At 56.7% G+C, this 21,324-nt stretch overlaps 1 protein-coding gene across 4 annotated transcripts in view; it reads left to right on the top strand.

Moving 5' to 3' along the window:
* Positions 1-269: 269 nt before the first annotated feature.
* CARM1 (coactivator associated arginine methyltransferase 1) overlaps positions 270-21,324 on the top strand; it is a 51,592-nt gene continuing 30,537 nt past the window's right edge. For 2 of the 4 annotated variants that reach the window (XM_050925486.1, XM_050925487.1), the window contains exon 1: positions 270-443. In XM_050925486.1, the coding sequence (XP_050781443.1) occupies positions 296-443 (148 nt within the window). In that variant the 5' untranslated portion in view covers positions 270-295. Of the gene's footprint in view, positions 444-17,431; positions 17,558-18,843; positions 19,066-21,324 lie in introns of those variants that run through there. The other 2 variants (XM_050925489.1, XM_050925488.1) reach the window with 2 other exon arrangements.

Here is a 21,324-nt window from a genome sequence, read left to right on the forward strand (position 1 = left end):
CAGGGGGCGCTGGGGGCGGGGCCGGCGCGGCGCTGGGGGCGGGCCCGGCAGGGGGCGCTGTGGGCGAGGCCGGCAGGGGGCGCTGCGGGCGGGGGCGGGGCCGGCAGGGGGCGCTGTGGGCGGGGCCGGGGCCGGCGCGGCGCTGGGGGCGGGGCCGGCAGGGGGCGCTGCCAGCGGGGGCGGGGCCGGCAGGGGGCGCTGTGGGCGAGGCCGGCAGGGGGCGCTGCGGGCGGGGGCGGGGCCGGCAGGGGGCGCTGTGGGCGGGGCCCGGCGGGGAGGCGGTGGCGGAGCCAAGATGGCCGCGGCGGTGTCCGTGTTCCCCGGCGTGCGGCTCCTCACCATCGGGGACGCCAACGGGGAGATCCAGCGGCACCAGGAGCAGCAGGCGCTGCGGCTCGAGGCGCGCACGGGGCCCGACAGCGCCGGCCTGGCGCTCTACAGCCGTGAGTGGGGGGGGAGCCGGGGGGTGTCTGGGGGTGGGGCGGGGGGAATGGGGTGTCTGGGGGTTGGGGTACGAGTCTGGGGGTGGGGCAGGGGGAATGGGGTGTCTGGGGGTTGGGGTACGAGTCTGGGGGTGGGGCGGGGGGAATGGGGTGTCTGGGGGTTGGGGTACAAGTCTGGGGGTGGGGCAGGGGGAATGGGGTGTCTGGGGGTGGGGCAGGGGGAATGGGGTGTCTGGGGGTTGGGGTACAAGTCTGGGGGTGGGGCAGGGGGAATGGGGTGTCTGGGGGTTGGGGTACAAGTCTGGGGGTGGGGCAGGGGGAATGGGGTGTCTGGGGGTGGAGCAGGGGGAATGGGGTGTCTGGGGGTTGGGGTACAAGTCTGGGGGTGGGGCGGGGGGAATGGGGTGTCTGGGGGTTGGGGTACAAGTCTGGGGGGGCAGGGGGAATGGGGTGTCTGGGGGTTGGGGTACAAGTCTGGGGGTGGGGTAGGGAGAATGGGGTGTCTGGGGGTGGGGCGGGGAGAATGGGGTGTCTGGGGGTTGGGGTTCGAGTCTGGGGGTGGGGCGGGGGGAATGGGGTGTCTGGGGGGTGGGGTTCGAGTCTGGGGGTGGGGCGGGGGGAATGGGGTGTCTGGGGGGTGGGGTACAAGTCGGGGTGGGGTGGGGAGAATGGGGTGTCTGGGGGTGGGGCAGGGGGAATGGGGTGTCTGGGGGTTGGGGTACGAGTCTGGGGGTGGAGCAGGGGGAATGGGGTGTCTGGGGGTTGGGGTACGAGTCTGGGGGTGGGGCAGGGGGAAGGGCAGTGGCCAGGGCTCGAGGGAGGCTGGGAACGGGACACACCTTGGGGTCAGGAGGCGCCTGGGGCATGGAAGAGGCCTGGCCCGTGTTAAGGGGCTTGCGGCCCCCATAGCCCTTCGGCTCCTGAGCTGGTTGCCTCTCCCCCTCCAGCAGTGGGGCCGCAGCAGCGCCCTGGTGGCTCAGGGGCCTGCAGGGGCCGTGAGTCTCTTCTTGTAGCCGTGCTCATGTTCTCCATGTGTCAGCCTCGTTCTGTCACCTGGGTCTTTGCTCTCCCTTGGGCGGGCGGGCGCCCTCCCTGGGGTTCACGGAGGCTCTTGATTGCTGTGCCAAGCTCGATAATCGTCTCCAAAGTGTGGGCGAGGTCAGATTCCCTGGCAGGAGGCAGCTTGATGTCACTGAGTGTTTGCCCGGGGGAGGCCCTTACCCTGTGGCTGGGCTTGAATTGCATATTTCAGTTCGGATCCTGCACTGTTTAGTCTCATCTTCCTTGTTTTTGTTTGGGGAGCGGAGGAATTGGATGCGGCGGGTGCAGGGTGCAAAGTCTCTGGGACAGGTCGGTGCAGGGGCACGTGTCTGGAAGCTGGGCAGGAGCAGGAACTGCTAGGTGGCGCTCGGGCGAGGCCCTGTTCCCTTTTTATGGGTGCCCATCTCCAGGTTGTTTCCACTGGGCAGGAAAAGCCTCTGCCAGACCTTGGGCTGGATGCTCCAGGCCACATCCCTGTGCCATGCTGCATTTCCTAGAGAAGTCACCCCTCTGGCTACATGGCGTTCCGGATGGCTGGCTAGCAGACCCTTCCCCTTCGGTGGAGTGGCCATCAAGGAAACTCTTGCTTGCCATTTGCAGGGGGTAGTTTGATTTTGTGGAAGGCCGTTAGTCTCTGCTCTCCCTCTGGAGCTGCTGTGCCAAGGGAAGGGGCACTGAGTTCTGTGTTACCGCCGTGTGGCCTGGCATGGTTGGAGCCGCAGTTGAATTTCTTTCACCCCCAAAGCAGCGTTGCTGGGGTTAAAAGCAGGTGCTCCAGGGCTGTTCCTGGATGAAGTTAGCTGCCCACCTTGAGGGTGGTCTGGCCGGGAGTGTCGCCTTGCTCTGCTGAAGATGAAGCACTGCATATCCCTCCCTGGTCCCATCTTCTCTCATCTCCGCTGAGAGCTGTGGAGACCACCACGGCCAGGCTGCCTCTGGGAGAGGAGCTGTCGGGGGCAGGGGGAACGCTGGCTGGGGGCCATGCTGCTGGGCCAGCTCTTCCTTCTGGGGTGTTTCGTTCGCTTTCCTTCTAGAAATCTTCCGAGTGCTCTGATAGCTACCGCTGCCTGTTGTGGGTAGGAGTGCACAGACTGGTTGTAGCTGGGGTTACCCGGGCCCAGCACTGCTCTGTTTCCCACCCTCAGCATCCCTCACCCGGGCATTCCCAGCCCCCAAATTAGGGGTTGGTTTATGTGGCACAAAGCAGATCCAGCACCTGTAGTATAAGAACCTTCCTTCCTGAGCTCGGGGGCTGGAGTGAGGTCCCACACGCTTTAATCTTTATAGCAGGGTTAGTTTATACAGCAAGACCAGATTTATCAGCTGTGCAGATTACGTTAATTAAATACTAATGTGAACTTTCAGTGAAAACTTTCCGTGTGCGCTGCTTGCTGCCCCAGCCCTGGGAGGGCTGGCTAGTGACAGAAGTAATGGGGGCTAATGACTAGGCCAGTGCCATGGTGTTCAGACATTGGTTCTGTTCATGACGCTGATCTTGGGCAAATCACTTCACCTTTGAGTGTCTCTTGCCTGCTTCCCTCTCAGTCCCTGTCCTGAAGAGCTTAGAGACAGCCACTCTCTTGTGACTGGCACGCGGGGACCTAGATCTCACTTGAAGCCTCAACATGCTACTGTAATATAAATAAGTGAAACAGACGAGGTTATTTTCATTGTGTGCCTGAGACCCATGTAACATCCTCTTTATGCGTTCTCTGTTTTGACGCTCACGTGGGGCTAGAAGGAAACTTGCTTTTGAATGTATTTTTTTAAAATCTGATGTTATCCCTTTGTCAATACAGCTCTGAAACAGCTTTTTAGTCAACAGTACGGCACGAATGCTGAGAGCGGAGTTTTCATCAGATTTCAAGATGTTTTATTGACTTTCCGCATTTGATCCCCTTTGGCCCGTGGAATGTTTTTATGGAGTAAATCTGCCATAGTTCAGTTGATTTCCCCATTATTGATTTCCACTTCTCCAGCTGTCCAGCTCTCTGAGTTTGGAGACAAAGCATAGGTAAGCTATTCAGGGAGCTGACCGACATGCTCTCCTTAGGCTACAGGGTAGCCGTGCACAAAGAACTACTCGTGAGCGTTCTTGGGGATGCTGTGAATGCTAGTGTCTGAAGCACCGTCCCGGAGAAAATTCCGTACTGGGGAGAGGCTTTTCACATTTTCAGCAATGTGGCGTTCTTTACCCCGACATCTGGGATGAATCCAATGCAGCTGTTTGGCCTGGACGAGTAGCGAATATGGGGAAAGCAGGTGGCGGTGGAAAGAGACGAGGTAATGGAAAATGCAAATTTGTCCTAATGCTTCATTTAAGTGCAGCGTACATGGCGGAGAGGTGGCCAAGTCCTCCTGTGTGGGGCTTCTTGCTTCTTTCTTAGAAGTCTAACATCCTGCCCCACAGATCGGTGCCAGCTGATCTTGAAGCATTCATGAGTGCATGGGTCTGTGCAATTGTCGACCTCATACTGAGCCTTTGTTTTACAGTTTCTTAAACCAGGAACATTCCTGCCTCAGATTACTGGGGGGGCTTCCTTTCTGTCTGTGATTTGCTAATGCAGCCGCTGCTCTGAGCAGCTGGAAACCTGTCCCAGTGCTTTAGAACAGGAGTGACCTGGCCTTAGCCTCCCCCCATGCGCCGCAAGGAATGTTGCAGTGTTACACCCCAGAAAAGATCGAGGTGGAAGTTGATCCCCTTCCTTTGGTCTGAAATAGCATGAATTTGGTGCTTGTCCAGGCACCCTACAAAAACCCTCTGAGAGACGGCTCTGTGTCCTATAACGATGGAGGGGTGGCAAGAGTTTCTGTGGGTGTCTACCTGGTTGAGTGCCTGTGGAAATGATTTATACGGTGTTACTGGGATTTTCTTGTGCTGATGGTGTGTGTGTTTAGGGCATGTGGGGCCTTGGAAAAGCCTCTTTTTAATATGATTAAAAATCAATAGCTCGGTGTTTGTGAGGGCACATAGAAATTCCTGTGGGTTAGTTTTTCAAAGCAGAGCCTTTTCTTTTTCCTTAGGGTTCATGCAACAATCTGTCGTTTCCCAAAGACACGCTTTTTATGCTCTGCATTCTGTGCGATAGCAAACTGCTCTCGGACAGCAAAGGCGCATAGAAGTGAAGGCTGTTTTAAAACAAGGATTCCCAAGTGCGCACAGGTCTCCAGATAGCACTAGACTTAATTTCTCTTTCCCTTTGTTACTTTAAAGGGACAGCATCAAGTTAAAATTAATCTGTTCAGTGAACAAATTTCCTTTTCTATTACTAACATCTGAAAATGATCAAGACTAATAGTTTTGGGAGTTTTTTAAAGATTCTGATTTAAATGTCTCCATTCAAACTGTTTGCTTTGTTTCACTCAGATTGGACAGTGAAATAAGTTAGTCAATTTCAGCTCTCATTTGTAATCAGTTTCATGTGCAGGTTATGGGGTTGCAAATGGAGATGCTTTAATTCAAACAATCTTTTTTTAAAATCCTAAAAATATTAGTAAAATAACCTCTAAACATTTGGCCTAACCTGTCACATTGTTACCCCTTACACTGACACATGGACGGTTGGTTTTGCTATCTTATCTTAGGAACACAAGAATCTCCGGTCTGGATCAGACCTGAGATCAATCTAGCCCAATATTCTGTCTCTGACGGTGACCAAGGACAGCAAAAAACCCTACAGACAGATATAGGATGATCTGCTTCTCTGAAGGTCTCATCCGAATCCCTAGTAGTCAGAGATTTAAGACCTGAGGCGTGAGGTTTTATATCCCTTCAAAAACTTCTTGTATAATTGCATTCATGTTTATTGCAGTCGTGCCCAGGGACAGCCAAGAACGGGGCCGCGTTATTTCAGGCACTGTAGAAACACGATAGTAAACAGTGTTTGCTATTTTAACTCTGGCTATTCTTGTTATCCAGAGTTATCTTGTTAACTCAGTCTTGCTGAGTTCTGGCCTCAGCAGCATCATGTGGCAGTGAGTTCCACAGGCTACAAAGTATTTCCTTTCATTTGTTTCCTTTTAATGTTATTGACACAATCCCTTGCTCTGTTGTGGTGAAGCGGGGAGAACAGACCTTCCCAATGTCAGTACCATTGTTTATTCTGTACACTTCTATCGTGTCCCCTTTTTTTAAAGTAAACAATCCCTGGCTTTTCAGTCTCTCTTCATCTCACATGCTGACGCTCTCCTGCAACACCTTGACTGTCTGAAGACCTGGCAGTCCAAGCCAGGTGAAAGATTCTCTGCGCCAGTTTTCTCCTAGTAGCATGAGTGTCTCAAACATACTCTGTGTGTGTGTGTGTGTAAGTAAGTAAGTAACCTGGCTCGTGTCAGTTTGAAAGGCTGGTGAATGCAAAGCAGATGCCCAGGGCATCTGTAATCAGAAAACTAAATACAAGGGGAAAAGTCCCTTTAAACCTATGAATATTTGTGTCCTTTTCTAGCATGCTGTAGGTGGCTACCTACATGGGAATACGTGGCAAGCAGGCCTGAGCGCATGGAGTGATCTGTGTGTTTTAGGGTGTCGCTCATTTTTGCTTACTACCAACCAGGTGTCGCATGGCCTGCGACATCACAGCTGGTTGCATGGTCTGGGCCTGTCGTTCAGCACAGGGAGTCCTTGCCGAGTGAGGGTTGCCGGATCTGACCTGTAATCGGCTGCCAATGTATTTTCGTGCCCACAGCATGCCTGGTGCTTTGTGAGGCACAGAAAGGGGCATGGGCCCAGCCCCAAGCAGTTTGACTGCCTAGCTGAGGTGCTTATGCGGCCCTTGTCACTGGAGTCTGGCCTGGATAGAGAACTGGACTGGGTTTGGGGAGACCTTGCTCTACCACTGGCCTTTTGGGGGACCTTGGGCAAGTCCGGGCCTTGCTCCATGCCTCAGTTTCCCTGTCTGTAAAATGGGGGGTGGTGATCCTGGCCAAAGCGCTTTATGACCCATGGCTGACAAGTGCCACATGGGAGCTTCCCTCGCAACCCTCTTGTGAGGCAGGGCGGTGCCCAGAGAGACAGGGACTTGCCCAAGATCACTCAGGGCGTCTGTGTCAGGGCAGAGAATTGAACCTGGGTCTCCAGGCCCCAGGCTGCTGTCCTGAGCCTTGCCCCATCCTTCCTTTTCCCTCTCACAGCGTGAGCTGCGATCGCCATAGGAAAGCTCTGTTCAGAGGGGAACTGCAGGCAGCACCTGCTCCCACTGAAGATGCTCCCTGCCAGCATGGAGGAGAGCGACGTGAACCCTTTGTCAGTGGCATGGTTCATTCTGAGGCCCTGGCCCCGGGAATGCTAGGACGGAGCTGGGCTGAGTGACAATGGCATGGTTCTAACTGCAGCGTATGTGTGGCCAGTCTGCTCTGCCGAGCCCCCTTTGGTGCACCCTCGCTGCTGCTTTTGACAGCTCCCTTATGGGAAATGTTTCCCACCTCAGACCTTCTCTTGGTCAGTTTGCGCACTCCAGCATTTGTGGGGAACGCCCTCTTCTTGGTGTAAAGGAAGATCCCAGAGAAGGGATGTGTGTGTGTTTTGACTTCAGGCTTTTCTCCACGCTAGGTGCATGGATCTAACCTAATGTTGGCTACAGAAGGAGCATCTCTCAGGGTCTGTAATGTCCTAGCTTTGTTTGTGGTCCGAAGAACCGCAAGACACTCGGACTAGGAACCTTGGTTCTTTCCTCTTTGCTGTTGCCTGGGGGATGTGCCGTGGAAATGGACACTTCCTGAAAGCCAAAGAGAAAGTGGGTCCAGTGGCTGAGGCTCAGGAGTTTAGGACTCAGGAAATGCTGCTCTCTGATGCTATTTCTAGCCTGGGAAGTGTCTGTCACCTTCTCTGCCTTAGTTTCCCCATCATACCTTACAGTGAGACTAGGAGAGCTCAGTTGATTTAGCTTAACAAAGAGAAGGTGGAGGGGTGACTTGATCTCAGTCTGTAAGTGCCTACGTGGGGAACAAGGGTTTGACAATGGGCCCTTCAGTCTAGCAGAGGGAGGTCTAACGGGATCCATCTAGTCAAATTCAGATGGGAAATAAGGGGTCAATTTTTACTGAGAGAGTAATTAACCACTGGAGCAATTTCCCAAGGGCAGGGGTGGATTCTCCATCACTGGCCATGTTTAAATCCTGATTGGAGGGTTTTCGGAAAGCTCTGCTCTAGGAGTTCGTTTGGGGCAGTTCTCTGGCCTGGGTTACGCAGGGGGTTGGACTCACTAGATGATCCCTTCTGGCCTGGGGATCTCAGAATCCGGTTTGTCCAAGAGACGATTGAGTCGCTCGACAGACGTGTAGCACGGTCCTTGCCCAGGCCGATCTGACTCCAGAGGCTGAGAGAGGGGAAGTGTCGTCGTCCTTGTTCTTGCAGATCGGGAGCGGGGCCCGGCTATGTTGACTTCCCGGTTCTGCCCCTTCTTTTCAGACAAGAGTCTCCAGGGATTCAATCCTTTAAAGGGACAGAGACAGTGCATGGAGGCACCAATGTGAGGCTGCTTTGTAACTGAAATGGTTGATCTGATCTGACCCTTTAACGTAATCCTCTGCCTGTGATGAGCGGGTCGGTGATGATCTTAATGCACAGGAGTTTCCATCTCTCTCTCTCTCTCTCTCTCCTGGTATTTGAGCTTTCACAATTATTGTCCCCGCTGAGCAGTTTGAATGGGCTAAGTTAGATCTTACGAAGAGTCTCGAGTGTTAACAGAGATCAGGATCTTTTAAAAAATACCTTTTATTTAAGCTGACAGCGCCCATTCAAATCAGACAGAGCCATGGAGAGAGCCCGGGCGGGAACAGCCCTGGGTTGGTTGGAGGCTGGGTCAGGTACAGCAGGTCTTTTTCCGCCTCAGACCTCCATGGCTTAGTGATGAGAGCAGGCTTTGTCAGCTCTACCCTCAGCGAGGCTGGGGAGAGAACCTGGCGCTGTTCAGAGGCCAGCTAAGCCTCAGGGATTCTGTCCGCAATGCTGTTCAGAGACTTCCTTTCTCCGAGGAGTGTTCTGTGGGAGTTGGGGTGTTCCTGGCCTCCTGCTGGCGTGCGTTACTAGCCTGTTCTGTATCTGTCTCAGCTACACAGTTGTCTTCTGGATTTGTCCCGTAAAGCACTGGGAGTTAGATGGAAAAGCAACAGCCTGGAGGAGGTTTACATTTATGATTTCCTCCCAGAGACTTGCGTTGTTACCCAGGGTCACTCGGAGAGTTATGTCTTCTCCGCTTTCAAACTTTGCATCAGCAAGAGAACGATGCATGAGTGTAACCCACTCCAGGTATGGGGCAAGCGGCTTCTCCTAGCCAGAGGGCCTTCGGCGCGCTGACGCGATGCTCACTCTGCCTTGATGCTTCATTCAGTGGCTCGGGGCTTCCCCGGGGTTTGCCGGCCCCCCGTGGCTAGCATTGCTGTGATTGCAGTCGGGGACCTGAACGGGTGTGGACCTGGCGTACGGTGCTTCTCTGTTGACTAGGGTGGCTTGGGCGACCCTAAGGTGGGGAGGGATAGCTCAGTGGTTGGAGCACTGGCCTACTAAACCCGGGATAGTGAGTTCAGTCCTTGAGGGGGACATTTAGGGAACTGGGGTAAAAATCTGTCTGGGGATTGGTCCCTTCCAACTCTGATATCCTGTGGTTAAAGATAACCTCTCTGACATGGGACCTCTGTCTTCCTTGGGTCTAGGGGGTCTTTTTGACCAGGTTTCAGAGCCTCTGTTGGGAGGGACCTGAGGCCAGGCCCGAAGAGACTTGGCAAAGCGCTTTCTGCCCGGGTTGGTTCTGGCTCTGCTGATGGTGTCAGATGTTGGAACAGGGCAGAGTAGGGATCACTCGTTACACAGTTGCTGCTCTGTCACCGTCCACCCTGCCCAGCGCCACGTCTGTAACAGACAAGAGTCCCCTTTGGCTGCTAGAAATGGCGTTTCTCGGGCCAGCCGGGGGGTGGGGGGGTCCTGTGCTGCCGCACTGGGGAGGAGTGTGAGCCCCAGCCGCCCGCTCGCTGGGCCGGCGTGTGTTAACCAACTCCGATGTGGACCCATGTGGGAGCTCTGCTGAGGGAAGTGCCAGGAGAGCCCACGGGGCACGTGGCGGGGGTGTAAAATCGTGGTGCTCCATCTGTCTCTTGGCGAATGTGTTAAAACAAACAGACAAAATTCCTTTGGGCCTGAAAATTCTCTTGGGCCAAACTGTCCTGCAGCTGGTTTTTGCTCCATTTTCTGAGGGAGCCTTGTCTAGTCGGTAAAGCACCGGCACCTCGAAATCCGGGTGCTGTTCCATTGCTGTCTCGCTTTGTGCCTCAGTTTCCCCATCCGCAAAACTCCCCCTTGAAACAGGGTTGTAAGGGGTGGTTACTGGCTGTTTGTAACGTGCTTCAAGATCTGCACAGATTCGATTGGGGGGCGCAGGAGTGTGGGTGCTGGGCCAGCTGATGATGGACACCCAGACACTGGTTCCAGTGACAGCCTTGCTGTCAGTATCCACTGGCTCCCCCCAGGTGAGTCGAGGAGAGTCCATGCCGGCTGGGGCCGTCCTTGGCTAACTCCTCCCTCCCATCAGCAGGGGAGTTCCTGTGATATTCTCCTGCCGCCCCAGAGCACGAGGTCTCGCTCACCTAGCTAAGGCGATGTGGCTGGAGATCGGATCAGCTCCTCAGCAGTCTGGAGCTGTTAGGCCAGGGGTTCTCAAACTGGGGGTCGGGACCCCTCGGGGTCGTTAGGTGGTTGTGGAGGGGGCGGGGTCGCAAGTTGTCAGCCTCCAGCCCAAGCTCTGCTTTGCCTCCAGCATTGATAATGGTGTTATACATTCAAATCACTTTTATATTTAAGGGGGGTCGCACCCAGGCTTGCTGCGTGAAGGGGTCACCAGTACAAACGGCAGAGAACCCCTGGGATCTGCCCTTCCACACCCTGGCTCTTAGTCCCAGTTGGCTGCCTGAGTCGGATCAGGCCAGGAGACCCTCGCCGCCTGGTTTAATTACAGCTCGAGTGTGAATGGCCTCCTGCGTTGTGGGGTTTCGGCAATGCTGCTGTCGTGCTACGTTACTCCAGGAAAGGGGGATTTAGCCTTTGCAGAGAGCTTTTCCTCTTCAAACTGTGCTGCAGGTGCTGCCTGCTTCATCCCCCAAGTGAGGAGGATCCGGATCATTATCCTCTTCAGACAGCAGGGAAACTGAGGCACAGGTGCAGTCTCTTACCCAGAGTCAGTGGCCGATCTGGGACAGCCTAGCTCCCGGGGCTGTGACTGATGGCTCGGCCACGTATCCTCCTTCCTTCCTTGGCCTAAAGGCCCTTCCTAATTCAGCCCTTCCTTCCTCATCTGCTCAGCCAGCCTCGCCAGTGTCTCCACCCCCCCTTGCTCCCCAAGTGGTGAGCTCTGTTGAACTGAACCTCAGTGAGCTGAGCCCAGCTTTGAATCCCTCTTTGCGTGTGTGGCTGTTGCGATCTCAGATCATTTCTCCTTCCTCCCATCAGTGAAAGTGTGAAGTGGTTCTGAAAAATGACTTCCAGGCCCAGCCCCTGTAGAGGAAATGTCTCATGGTCCAGTACGTTGCGGGCCCGCTGTTCTGACCCAGCCTGTCCAGGCTTTGAGGCCCGGCTCCCGAGTCTGCAGTGCCTCCCCAGCCCTGGTTAGGGGAGCTCCCTACAGAGGGTTGCCTGCAGTTAAACAGTCAAAGGAGGAATAAACTCCTCTGTCCAGGGGCTGGCTTTGTGTAAAGGCAGGAGGAGGGACAGGGCCCCCCAGCACATAAATAGGGACCCTCGCTAGGGTCGCCACTCTGTAAATTATTCGCCAGCCTTTCTGTTCTTTCAGCCTGCCAGGAAGCCCAGGGCACATCTGCCGTCCCTTTTATTGCTCACAAAGAAGCCAGGGGCCCTGCTTGACAGGCTGATTAACATGGATGTGAGAAATTTGCATTTAATAGCTTTCAAAAGCAGCACCTTGAGCAGCAGAGCGCTCCTCTGTGGCTGGGATTGTGCTGCTTTCAGGAAACCCGCATGCTTTGGGGTCCTTCCCCTCGCGTTCCTAGCACAAGTCAGTCCCCAGACGATGTCCTAGGTGGCTGCTTCTGCCTTCAGGAGGCAAATCTGTTCGGAAGCCATTGTTCTAATTCTCTGTAAGTGTGGATGTGTTTGGCTGCCGAGCCCGTGGCCTGGTCTCTGACCTCACGCCGTGGCCTGGTCTCTGACCTCACGCCGTGGCCTGGTCTCTGACCTCACGTAGCCCTTGCCTGAATTAGCAGCCGCTGATTTCTGCAACACAGGTTCTTTGCTCCTTCCTCATCTTGTGACTGAGATCCCTTCCTAGCAAGCAGGGGATCTCTGCCACTGGGACACCCAGATTGTCGGCCCAACTTTCTCCTTCTCTCCCAGCTGTGTCTCTGCTCCCTTTGACACCCCCAGTAAGGTGCCAGAGGCACAGGATACAACTGGAGCATTCCAGGAGTGACCGTTGTGTTGCCCCTTCGACAGTGTGCAACATCCTGAGTTTAAAACGAGAAGCTGGGTCTAAACGCCAGAAACATGATTTAATCTCTGCCACGTAAAGCTCCGCTCCTCTGAGCCACCGCTAGCTCCTCCGCCTGCTCTGCAGTAAAGACGTGGGGCTACTCGTGGTTCATTTCCAGCAGGAACTTTCTACCTGGGGTTTTTGCTTAACTTGCAGTGCTTCCCTGCTCCCCAAATTAAGGAAACTCCGTGAAAAGTGGGAGGGGCTTGTAGGAGGCCCCGGGGATGCAACGTGGGGTCCCTCAGCGCGCCTCTGGCCTGCCCTAGGTGGACAGATGAGGGGAATTGGTGTCCCCCAGGCCGGTTCGACCAGTAGCTCCTCTGTTGAGATGGCCAGTTGCTATCCGACTTGTGCCCCCTCCCTGCCGAAGTCAGAGCAATAGCGTACTCCTTAGGATTGAGCTGGATTGTGCTCCGCACAGATCAGAGGGGGGCTTCAGGCAGCAAAGGAGCCCCCCCCACACACCTGGGGAGAAGAAATCCACAGCTCTGAGTCCTAATGAACTTCCCCTTCTCCCTGCCTTTGTGGCACCGCCCCAGGGTTGGCGCATCCAGGGTGGGGAGACAGGAGAGGCTGACTGGCTGCTGCTCCAGGGCCAGAGCACGTGGCCTGGTCACCCCCTCTGCTGGTTTTGCTTTCAGGGTAAGATGTAAGCAGCTGCTGTCAGTTCCTGATCTGACGCCCTCACGCTGATTTTGCCAGTGCCGGGGAAGGGCTGTTTGCACAGAACTGTCCTTGTCCCCACTGTTCACTTCCCTCCCAACCCCCCTCGCCCCTAGGCAAATCTCAGGCTGCAGGCTTGGGGTGGAAAAGGTTTATTTTGGCTGGGGGCAGCAGTTCTGGCTCGGAGTCATGGGCCCATGAATGAGCGGCTCAGAGCCCAGCTGCTGGGCAAATGGATGGCTAGGAATCCACGTTTGCATGGGGCTCGAAGGCAGCGCATCTGAGGTTAAATGAGGTGGAAGATGCTTTTGCTGCTGTCTCCCCCCCCCCCAGCGGTAAGGAAAGGGGGTCGCGCAAGCAAAGAGCAGAGTCAAGGTTGGGGGAGGGGAGGGGTGGGTTGGTGTTGGAGAGAGACTCTGCATCTGGGGATCGGAAATCTCCTCTTGGCTCATCCCTAGTGTGGGTAATGGGCCCCTGGCTCGTTTCTTTCCTTCCCAGCCCCTGCAAGCCGGGAGACTGGGTTGAAAGCTGTCGGGCTGTGTTGGTTTCCCTGTTCTGCGAGTACACTTACAGCGGAGTGTCCCGCAGATGCAGGGCTCTGCGGCCGTTTCCCGGACGGTCTGGTGCAGCGACTCCCTCGGGGAGCGGGTGAGGGTTGAAGAGAGAAAGCCACGTCACGGCCTGCCATCCGCTTGGCGGGACACATTTATCTCCAGGTTTTCTGTTACTGGGCACCATCCCTGTAGATCACACCTTGGGGGAGACGCGAACGGCTGAGACGATGGGTTTTCTAGTGTGTTCGTATTTCAACCCGAACAAAAGCTGCGTTTTCTTGCCTTCAGAGTAAAACGAGTTTGTGAAAGGCACAAAGATGTTTCCAATAAAATGAAGCAGCATTTTCCATTAGCCCTTAAAGGCCCCACCCGAGATCGGGGCTGTACATACAAATAGTGACCAACGGTCCTGCCCCAAAGCGTTCACGCCCTAAATAGAGAAATGGTGGGAGGGGAAACTGAGGCACAGAGCGACTGGGACTTGCCCATGGTCACCTAGCAGGTCAGTTCCAGAGCTGGGAATAAAACCCAGGGAGTCTCAGACTAGTGCTCTATCTGCTAGGCCGTGCTGCCTCTCCATTTGACAAGTAAGCAGCTTCAAATGGACAGCTCCTCTAACGTGTGCTGGGCCAGCCACTGGTGTTCTCCTGGACGTGTGGGGAGGGACTGAGAAGCCATGAGGTCGCTGGGGAGCTCAGGAGAGACAGCCTCTTTGTTCTTCTTGCACAGCACCTTGCCGCTTGGCTCCTGGTCCGTGCCTGCAACAGCAATCGGAAAGGGGCCTGTGGAGATCGAGTCCGGGAGTCCTGATTTCTCCCAGCACAGACTCCGATTGCCCCTGCTAGGGAATGCAGGTCTGGAGCCCCCGAGCCAGCCTGCCGAGCGTGCTGCCAGCGCAGAGCAGGCAGGAGCTGCCTCTGAACGTGGTCAGGCGAAAGCTTCCTGACCTGCGGCTTCGCCTTCGCTGGCAGGGAAAACCCCCTTTGAGTAACGCCTGGGCTGGAGCTCGCAGTTGGGGTTTTTGGCTTGGCGGTGATAGGAGTGAGAATACATTTAATTACAGCATCGCGTGAGAGCCTCTTTGATTCTGGGAGTACGATGGGTGAGAGAACGCAGCATGTGTAGGGAATAATTATACACTCGGCCCTTTCTAGCTTCAAAGCAGCTGGCAACCAGTCCTCTCCGGGCAGCAAGGGCAGCATTAGCCCCGTTCCATCGACCGGGAAACAGGCACGGTGGAGAGGAAGGGTGGTGCAGTGGTTAGAGCACAGCTTGTGACTCGAGGGACCTGGATTCAAGTCATTGTCTTCTGACCTTGGCAAGTCATTTTAGCTCCTCTGTGCCACAGGCCCCATCTGTATGGGGATGGGGGGATCTCGGCTCTCAGAGGGATGTGGGGAGGATAAAGTCATTGGAGACTGAGGCTCAGATGCTCTGATAAAGAGAGCCACGTACGTAACTTAGATGGGATTTGCCCGAAACTCCCCACCAAACCAGCAGCAGGGGTGGGACCCCAGGGCTCTCCATTCTGCACTCGGCCCACGCCTTGGATTTCTGCAGAGCTGGGAGCTTGAAGCCCGTTTCTCCGGAGGAGATCGGCCTATTGCAGCAGAGAGGCTGGGTGGAAATGAAGCCTTTCCACTTTCCACATGACTAAAGGCAGGTGGGGTCGTCTTAATGCCTCTTGATGGATTTCTGGCAGCAGCTAAAGGCTCTCCTGAGTTCGGCTCTGCCCACTAGACAACGCTCCCTCCCCATGGCACGTGGACAGAGCTGAGCGAATGAGCAGAAATGTCTCCTCATGGAAGCTAGCAGGGGTGGCCTGGCTGAGATCTGACCTCGTGGTCCAGTGGCTGTGGAACTCAGAGAGCCCTGGGTTCGAATCCCTGATGCGCCAGACTTCCTGTGTGAGCCAGTCTTCATCTGCAGCCCAGGGAAAACAGCCCCGCCCTGCTCCCAGGGGGGCTCTGAGAGTGAATACACTGGAGATTGTGAGGGGCTAGGGGCTTGGGGCTCCAGTGCTGGAGGCCAGGTGAGTACCAGAGAGAGACACCCCTGGCAGCTTCCGTGTTGCTGGGCCGGAGATGGGACCATCAGCGGCAAGCTGTCAAGGCCTCCAAAGGAGAGTCACTGATTTTTGGGGTCAGCCACCATTGAGCTAGGACATGAGCCAGAGGGGGCCTGTGAGGGAGCAGCTGCTGCTCTGAGGCCCCAGGGAAAACGGGCGCGCTGGTTTTATTAGTGACTTTGGCTTTTTAATGATTTTCCCTCATTGTCTAGAATCTTTTCCCCCTTTCATGGCGACAGCTTGAGTCTTTATTTCCAGAGGGAGGGAAATGTCATAAAACCCTTTGCATTTGGCTGAGTGTGTGGTTGGTTCTTTTTTTTTTTTCTCCCCCATGTGAGTCTGCCGAGATAAAAGCTCTGATTTATATTTTTATACAGGTTCTGTAGCATTAAGCCAGCTAGCGAGAGGAGGGCACGAACTGCGCAGTGCTCAGAGCTTTGCCCTGGCCTCCGGCACCTGGCAGCCAGAATTCTGGATTAAACAGAAAATGCAGGAAGTGGAGATCCAGGCTGGGAGGTTTCACTGTGGGTCCTTCACACCTTTGGCAGCTCCAGGGAGCAGAATTGTGCTCTTTTTGTGCGTTGCGGTGTGGTCTGGTGGGTGTGGTGTCCAGTGGTTAGAGTGGTGGTCAGGACTCCTGGGTTCTTTTCTCTGCTCTGAGGGGAAAGTGGCCCAAGGTCCATCTAGTCCAGTGTATTGTCCCTAACGGCAGCCAGTACCGGCTTCTCTGGGCAGAGTGGTGAGAGCCCTGCAGTGGGTGGATTTGAGATAGTCAGGATAAGTCTGCTCCTGGTCTCTCGTAGCCAGAGATTGGCTAGAGCCTTGAAGCTCAAGGGCTCCTGGTTAAAGCAGTGGTCTGACAGACAGTGCGCCTGGGTTCCCTTCAGGAAGTGGGGTGTAGTGGTTAGAGGAGAAAGGATTGGAAGTCAGGATTCTTGGCTCTGGTCTTGGCTCTCGGAGGAGAACAGGGTCTAGTGGTTAGAGGAGAAGTCTGGGAGTCCACATTTGTGGCATGTTACCAATTTGGCCACCAAGTGAGCTCTTGGGCAAGTCACTAAATCTCTGCCCTGGGGGAACGCGAGGTTTAATTTGTTGTCTGCGTAGTGTTTTGAGGTCATGTGACGAAAGGCTCTGTAGATAGACACAGTGCATTGTCTTCTCTGGGAGCTCAGGGAGGGATCTGGTCTGTGATTCATGCTGGCTTCCCAAGGGTGGCTAACAACTTCTGGATGCTCAGCCTGAGGCTCCTCGGAGAGGGCTTGACTTTTCAGAAAGCTCTGAGCACCCCCTTCTGAAAACCAAGCCCCTGCTAGGTCCTCCAAACCCCCCGGCTTTTGAAAAGCATGATCCGGGGCTCGTCGGATGCATTTGGTTTGTGGGTTAATGTGCATCCTGCATTGCTTCTGAGTGCGTCCAGTTACCAGTCCATGCTGTTAGTGATGAGCTGCTGTCCACGCTAGGCCTGTCCGTGAGACGGCGGGGCCTGATGCCAGGCAGCCCAACGGGGACTCACGTTCAGCATGTGCGATCAGAAGCCCCTGACCTCCAGCTGACCCAGGGTCGAACCCGGGCCAATGAGGCCTGGAAGATGCTCAGCCTGATGGCCGGTTGATAACCTGTCTGAGATGAGTTGCCGGCTCCAGATCCCCAAACCTAGCGGCGTAGTTGTCTCCCCCTTGCTGGCAGGCAGCCCAGGGTCGATGGGCCATGGAGTTAAAGTGGCTGGGGCAGGTGGGGGTTGTGCTGGGATCCTGAGGTGCTGAAGTCAGTCCCTGCTGCCAGTGTCCATGTCCGGCGCCGTCCCTTGGGCCGATGCCGAGTCACTTACAGGCAAACGAAGCAGGAGGATAAACTTCTCTAGAGAGGCTGCAGCCTTTGCACATCCTGCCTCAGGCAAGAAGGATCCTCACCGTTGGCCCCTGCATTTCTCTGCCTTGGGTCCTTATCTGGCCCCTGTCACTGCAGGGTTTGCACACCTCCCAGAGACGGGGAGGGGAGTGCAGCTGTCCCCATCAGGCACAGAGAGCCTTGAACCCAGAGACCCAGACTAGTTCTCCAACCGCTGCCCCGTCCTTCCTCTTCCTGCTCCTCCCCAGCACAGTCTGCAGCATGATCCCCGCTCGGCTTGGGGTGCTGCAGATCCCCATGCTTTGTCTGTTGTCCCTTGCAGCATGGCCAAAGGAAGGCGTTTTGGGGAAGGAAGTGCCTGCAGCTGAGAGCGTCCGTCTGTTGAAGACGGCGTTGGTGTCTCCGTGCCCAGCAGCAGAAAGCGTCTGCCTTTTGCTGTGTAGCAATCTCCGGGGCCAGAGCTGCCAGGTTCCGTGACGGGGGGAGGCGTGGGGGTCGCTTGCCTGATTTCCATGAAGGAGGCTTCTCTCCAGCTCCTTTGCTCTTGCTGCCGCAGATCTCGCTCTGCTGGTAACGGGACAGCTTGGAGGATGGGAATAGGGGATGATGGAGCTTTTAATAGACTCCAAGGCCAGAAGGAACCCTTGTGATCTAGGCTGACCTCCTGTGTCACAGGCCAGAGACCTGCCCGCAGTAATTCCCAGAGCAGAGCTGTTAGAAGCACATCCTGCCTTGATTTAAAAATGGTCAGGGATGGAGAATCCACCAGGACCCCAGGGAAATTGTCCCAGTGGTTAATTACTCCACCCATTAGGCGCTGACAGTCTGAATTTTGTCTAGCTTCAGGTTCCAGCCATGGGAGCGGGTGCCACCTTTCTCTGTTCCCCATGTGATCCAGTCCCCAATGAACCTTCTCTTTGTTCAGCAAAGTAGATGGAGCTCCTGAGTCTTTCGCTCTCCAGCAGTTTTTCGAATCCTTTTGTTATTCTTGGGGCTCTCTGACCCCTGTCTGATTTAGCGGCCGCCTTCTTGGACTGCGGGCCCAGGACTCCCACAGTGATTTGCACCAGTGCCAAATACAGGGGTAAAATAACCTCTCTGCTCCTATGCGAGATTCCCGTCTGTGCATCCCAGGCTGCCGTTAGCCCTTTCAGGCACAGCGTTGCAGTTCGGCACTCGTGTTCAGCTGAGTATCCCCCAGGGCCCCCCACAGATCTCAGGTTCCCGTCCGGTCCAGCTCGGGGGAGATGGAAGTCGTTCCCCGCTCTGTGGAGAGGGGCTGTGTGACATGGGCTGGCCCAGATCCTAGTGGGGTAAGTGGCCCGGAGGCCCATGCTCATGGTTGTAGCTGGATTTTTGGTCCACAGGACTTCCTGCTGCTCAGAGAGCTGGCCCCAGTGCTGCAGAGAAATGGACTACAACTCCCACCATGCACTGAGGCAGACCAGCTTCATGCAGGCAGGTTTGAAATGCCAGGACTGTGGAGCCCGCTGGCCAGCTCCTGCCTGGCGTCCGAGTCTGGAAATTTTTGGGGGTGGGGAGAGCAGGTCGAGCCTCGGCCGGGAGCCAAGCGGTGCAGCTAAGCCCCAGCCAGCGCCCTCCCCAGCTGCGCTATCTGCACAGGCAGGCTGCTTTGCGGGCCGCAGATGGGGGGATTTGCAGAGGGCTTCTCATCCCTGGTTCTGCGTGTGCTGATAACATGTGAGGCCCCCATGGCTAAGTCTCCTGGGAGCTAACGATCCCTCCTCCCTTCCCCCTCCAGCGGCGTCCATTAATCCCACTGTAATAGGCTGAACCCCCTTGAGGCTCTGAGCAGCAGAAAGGGCCTGGGAGGGGCTCTCCTTTGGCGGTGCCAGTGAACAGCAACGACCATGAGGAGCCGGTGGAACCAGCCTAGCCAGACGCCGTGCACAGAATGAGGCGTCCCTGCAAACCGAGCCTGCAAACTCCTCTGTCCGCTGCAGATAGGGCACTGCGTGCGTGGCAGCTGCCTGGCGGCTTGGGCCAGGGTCCCCTCTCCAGCTTGCCCAGGATTCTCCTCGGCAGGTGTTGGGGGGCCACTCGCTGCTGCTGCTGCTCTTCTGGGGGGTGTTGCCCGATGTGAACACTTGCCTTCAAGGGAGCCTTTTTTGTTTGGGCCAAAGGCCATTTTAAGGGGGCTCTTCACCTGCAGATGGGTTATGGGTGCCAAAATCTGGGGCTGTTCCTCCTTAAGAGACCACGCTAGCCAGTGAGAGTAGAACAGTTCGTGAATTGGTGTTTGTCCAAGGGACAGGATGAGGGGGAGGCAGGTTAAAAAACCCCTTTAGAGATCCAAGTTGGCCCCCAAGTGAACTGAGTTTGGGGGCTTCAGCCTCTTTACTGCGGGACCTGGGCCCAACTCACTGGATAAACTCAACCAGATGTCTCCACTCGGGAGGGAATTGGGGCAAGATTGATGCTGCAGGTGATGCTTCAGATGGAGATTGAGGGACATCTGGGAGCCCAGGGCTGGGCTAGCAGGGGGCTGTGGGTCAGGACTGAGGGGCATCGGGCAGGGCTGGGCTAGCAGGGGCCTGCGGGTCAGGACTGGGGGGCATCGGGCAGGGCTGGGCTAGCAGGGGGCTGCGGGTCAGGACTGAGGGGCATCGGGCAGGGCTGGGCTAGCAGGGGGCTGCGGGTCAGGACTGAGGGGCATCGGGCAGGGCTGGGCTAGCAGGGGGCTGCGGGTCAGGACTGAGGGGCGTCGGGCAGGGCTGGGCTAGCAGGGGGCTGCGGGTCAGGACTGAGGGGCGTCGGGCAGGGCTGGGCTAGCAGGGGGCTGCGGGTCAGGACTGAGGGGCGTCGGGCAGGGCTGGGCTAGCAGGGGGCTGCGGGTCAGGACTGAGGGGCGTCGGGCAGGGCTGGGCTAGCAGGGGGCTGCGGGTCAGGACTGAGGGGCGTCGGGCAGGGCTGGGCTAGCAGGGGGCTGCGGGTCAGGACTGAGGGGCGTCGGGCAGGGCTGGGCTAGCAGGGGGCTGCGGGTCAGGACTGAGGGGCGTCGGGCAGGGCTGGGCTAGCAGGGGGCTGCGGGTCAGGACTGAGGGGCGTCGGGCAGGGCTGGGCTAGCAGGGGGCTGCGGGTCAGGACTGAGGGGCACCGACCGGGCTGGGTGGTGGAGCCCAGGGCTGGAGCAATAGGGAGACCTGCAGGTCAGGCCTGAGGGCCGTCGGGAGAGCTGGAAGGATGCTTGCATGGCCCCTGCTGCACGTGACGCCATTGTCTTGTTGCTGGCGGTCCTGTCTATCCCATTGCTGCAGCGTAGCCTTCAGTGTCCATCGCGCTCCTTCGCCGGGTCCATCCTGCTCCCCAGAACTGGTCCCTCCTGGAGCCGGCAGGACGGTGTCCTGGGAGGGGGGGCGTGGCTGTGATCCAGGCTGCACGGCAGCATTGCAGCCGGTTCCCCGTACAGAGCGCACAGGCCGCCTGAGAAAGCTTCATCAGCAAGCGAGGAGACCAGCCCGACCTGTCGGCATTGCTGGTCTCCTCAGAGCGCCCGCCCACGCAGTCAGGAGTGCGGATCCAACCTCTCCTGTTGGAATCTGCTTGAGTCAGCTGGGCACAGCCCAGCCCGCCCTGCCCTCTCACAGCCACGCCCGTTCCCCAGCAGGAAATGCTTCCCAAGGCAGACGGGGAGCGTGGGAGAGAGCCAAAGGGATCCAGCTAGATCCCTCACAGCCACGGGATGGGCTCTCCCCGCTCACGGAGGATACGCTGTGACATTAGAGCAGGGGTGGCCAACCTGAGCCCGAGAAGGAGCCAGAATTTACCCATGTACATTGCCAAAGAGCCACAGGACTAGTCAGCAGCCCCCCATCAGCTCTCCCCTCCCCCAGCGCCTCCCGCCCACCGGCAGCCCTGCCAATCAGTGCCTCCCAATCAGCTGTTTCGTGGGGTGCAGGAGGTTGGGGGGGAGGGGAAGGAGTGAGGGCAGGGCAGTCTCAGGGTCAGGGGTGGGAAGGGGTGGAGTGGGGGCAGGGCAGGCTCAGGGGAGGGGGCAGGAAGGGGTGGAGTGGGGGCAGGGCCTGGCGCAGAGCCAGGGGTTGAGCAGTGAGCCCCCCCCGACCCACTGGAAAGTTTGGCGCCTGTAGCTCCAGCCCCAGAGTCGGTGCCTGAACGAGGAACCACATATTAACCTCTGCAGAGCCGCGTGTGGCTCCGGAGCCACCCCTGGATTAGAGCATCCATCGCAGCAGGACGCAGGGTGTGCCCCCAAG

Source organism: Gopherus flavomarginatus, chromosome 16, assembly GCF_025201925.1.
Source record: "Gopherus flavomarginatus isolate rGopFla2 chromosome 16, rGopFla2.mat.asm, whole genome shotgun sequence".
NCBI classification, from domain to species: domain Eukaryota; kingdom Metazoa; phylum Chordata; order Testudines; family Testudinidae; genus Gopherus; species Gopherus flavomarginatus.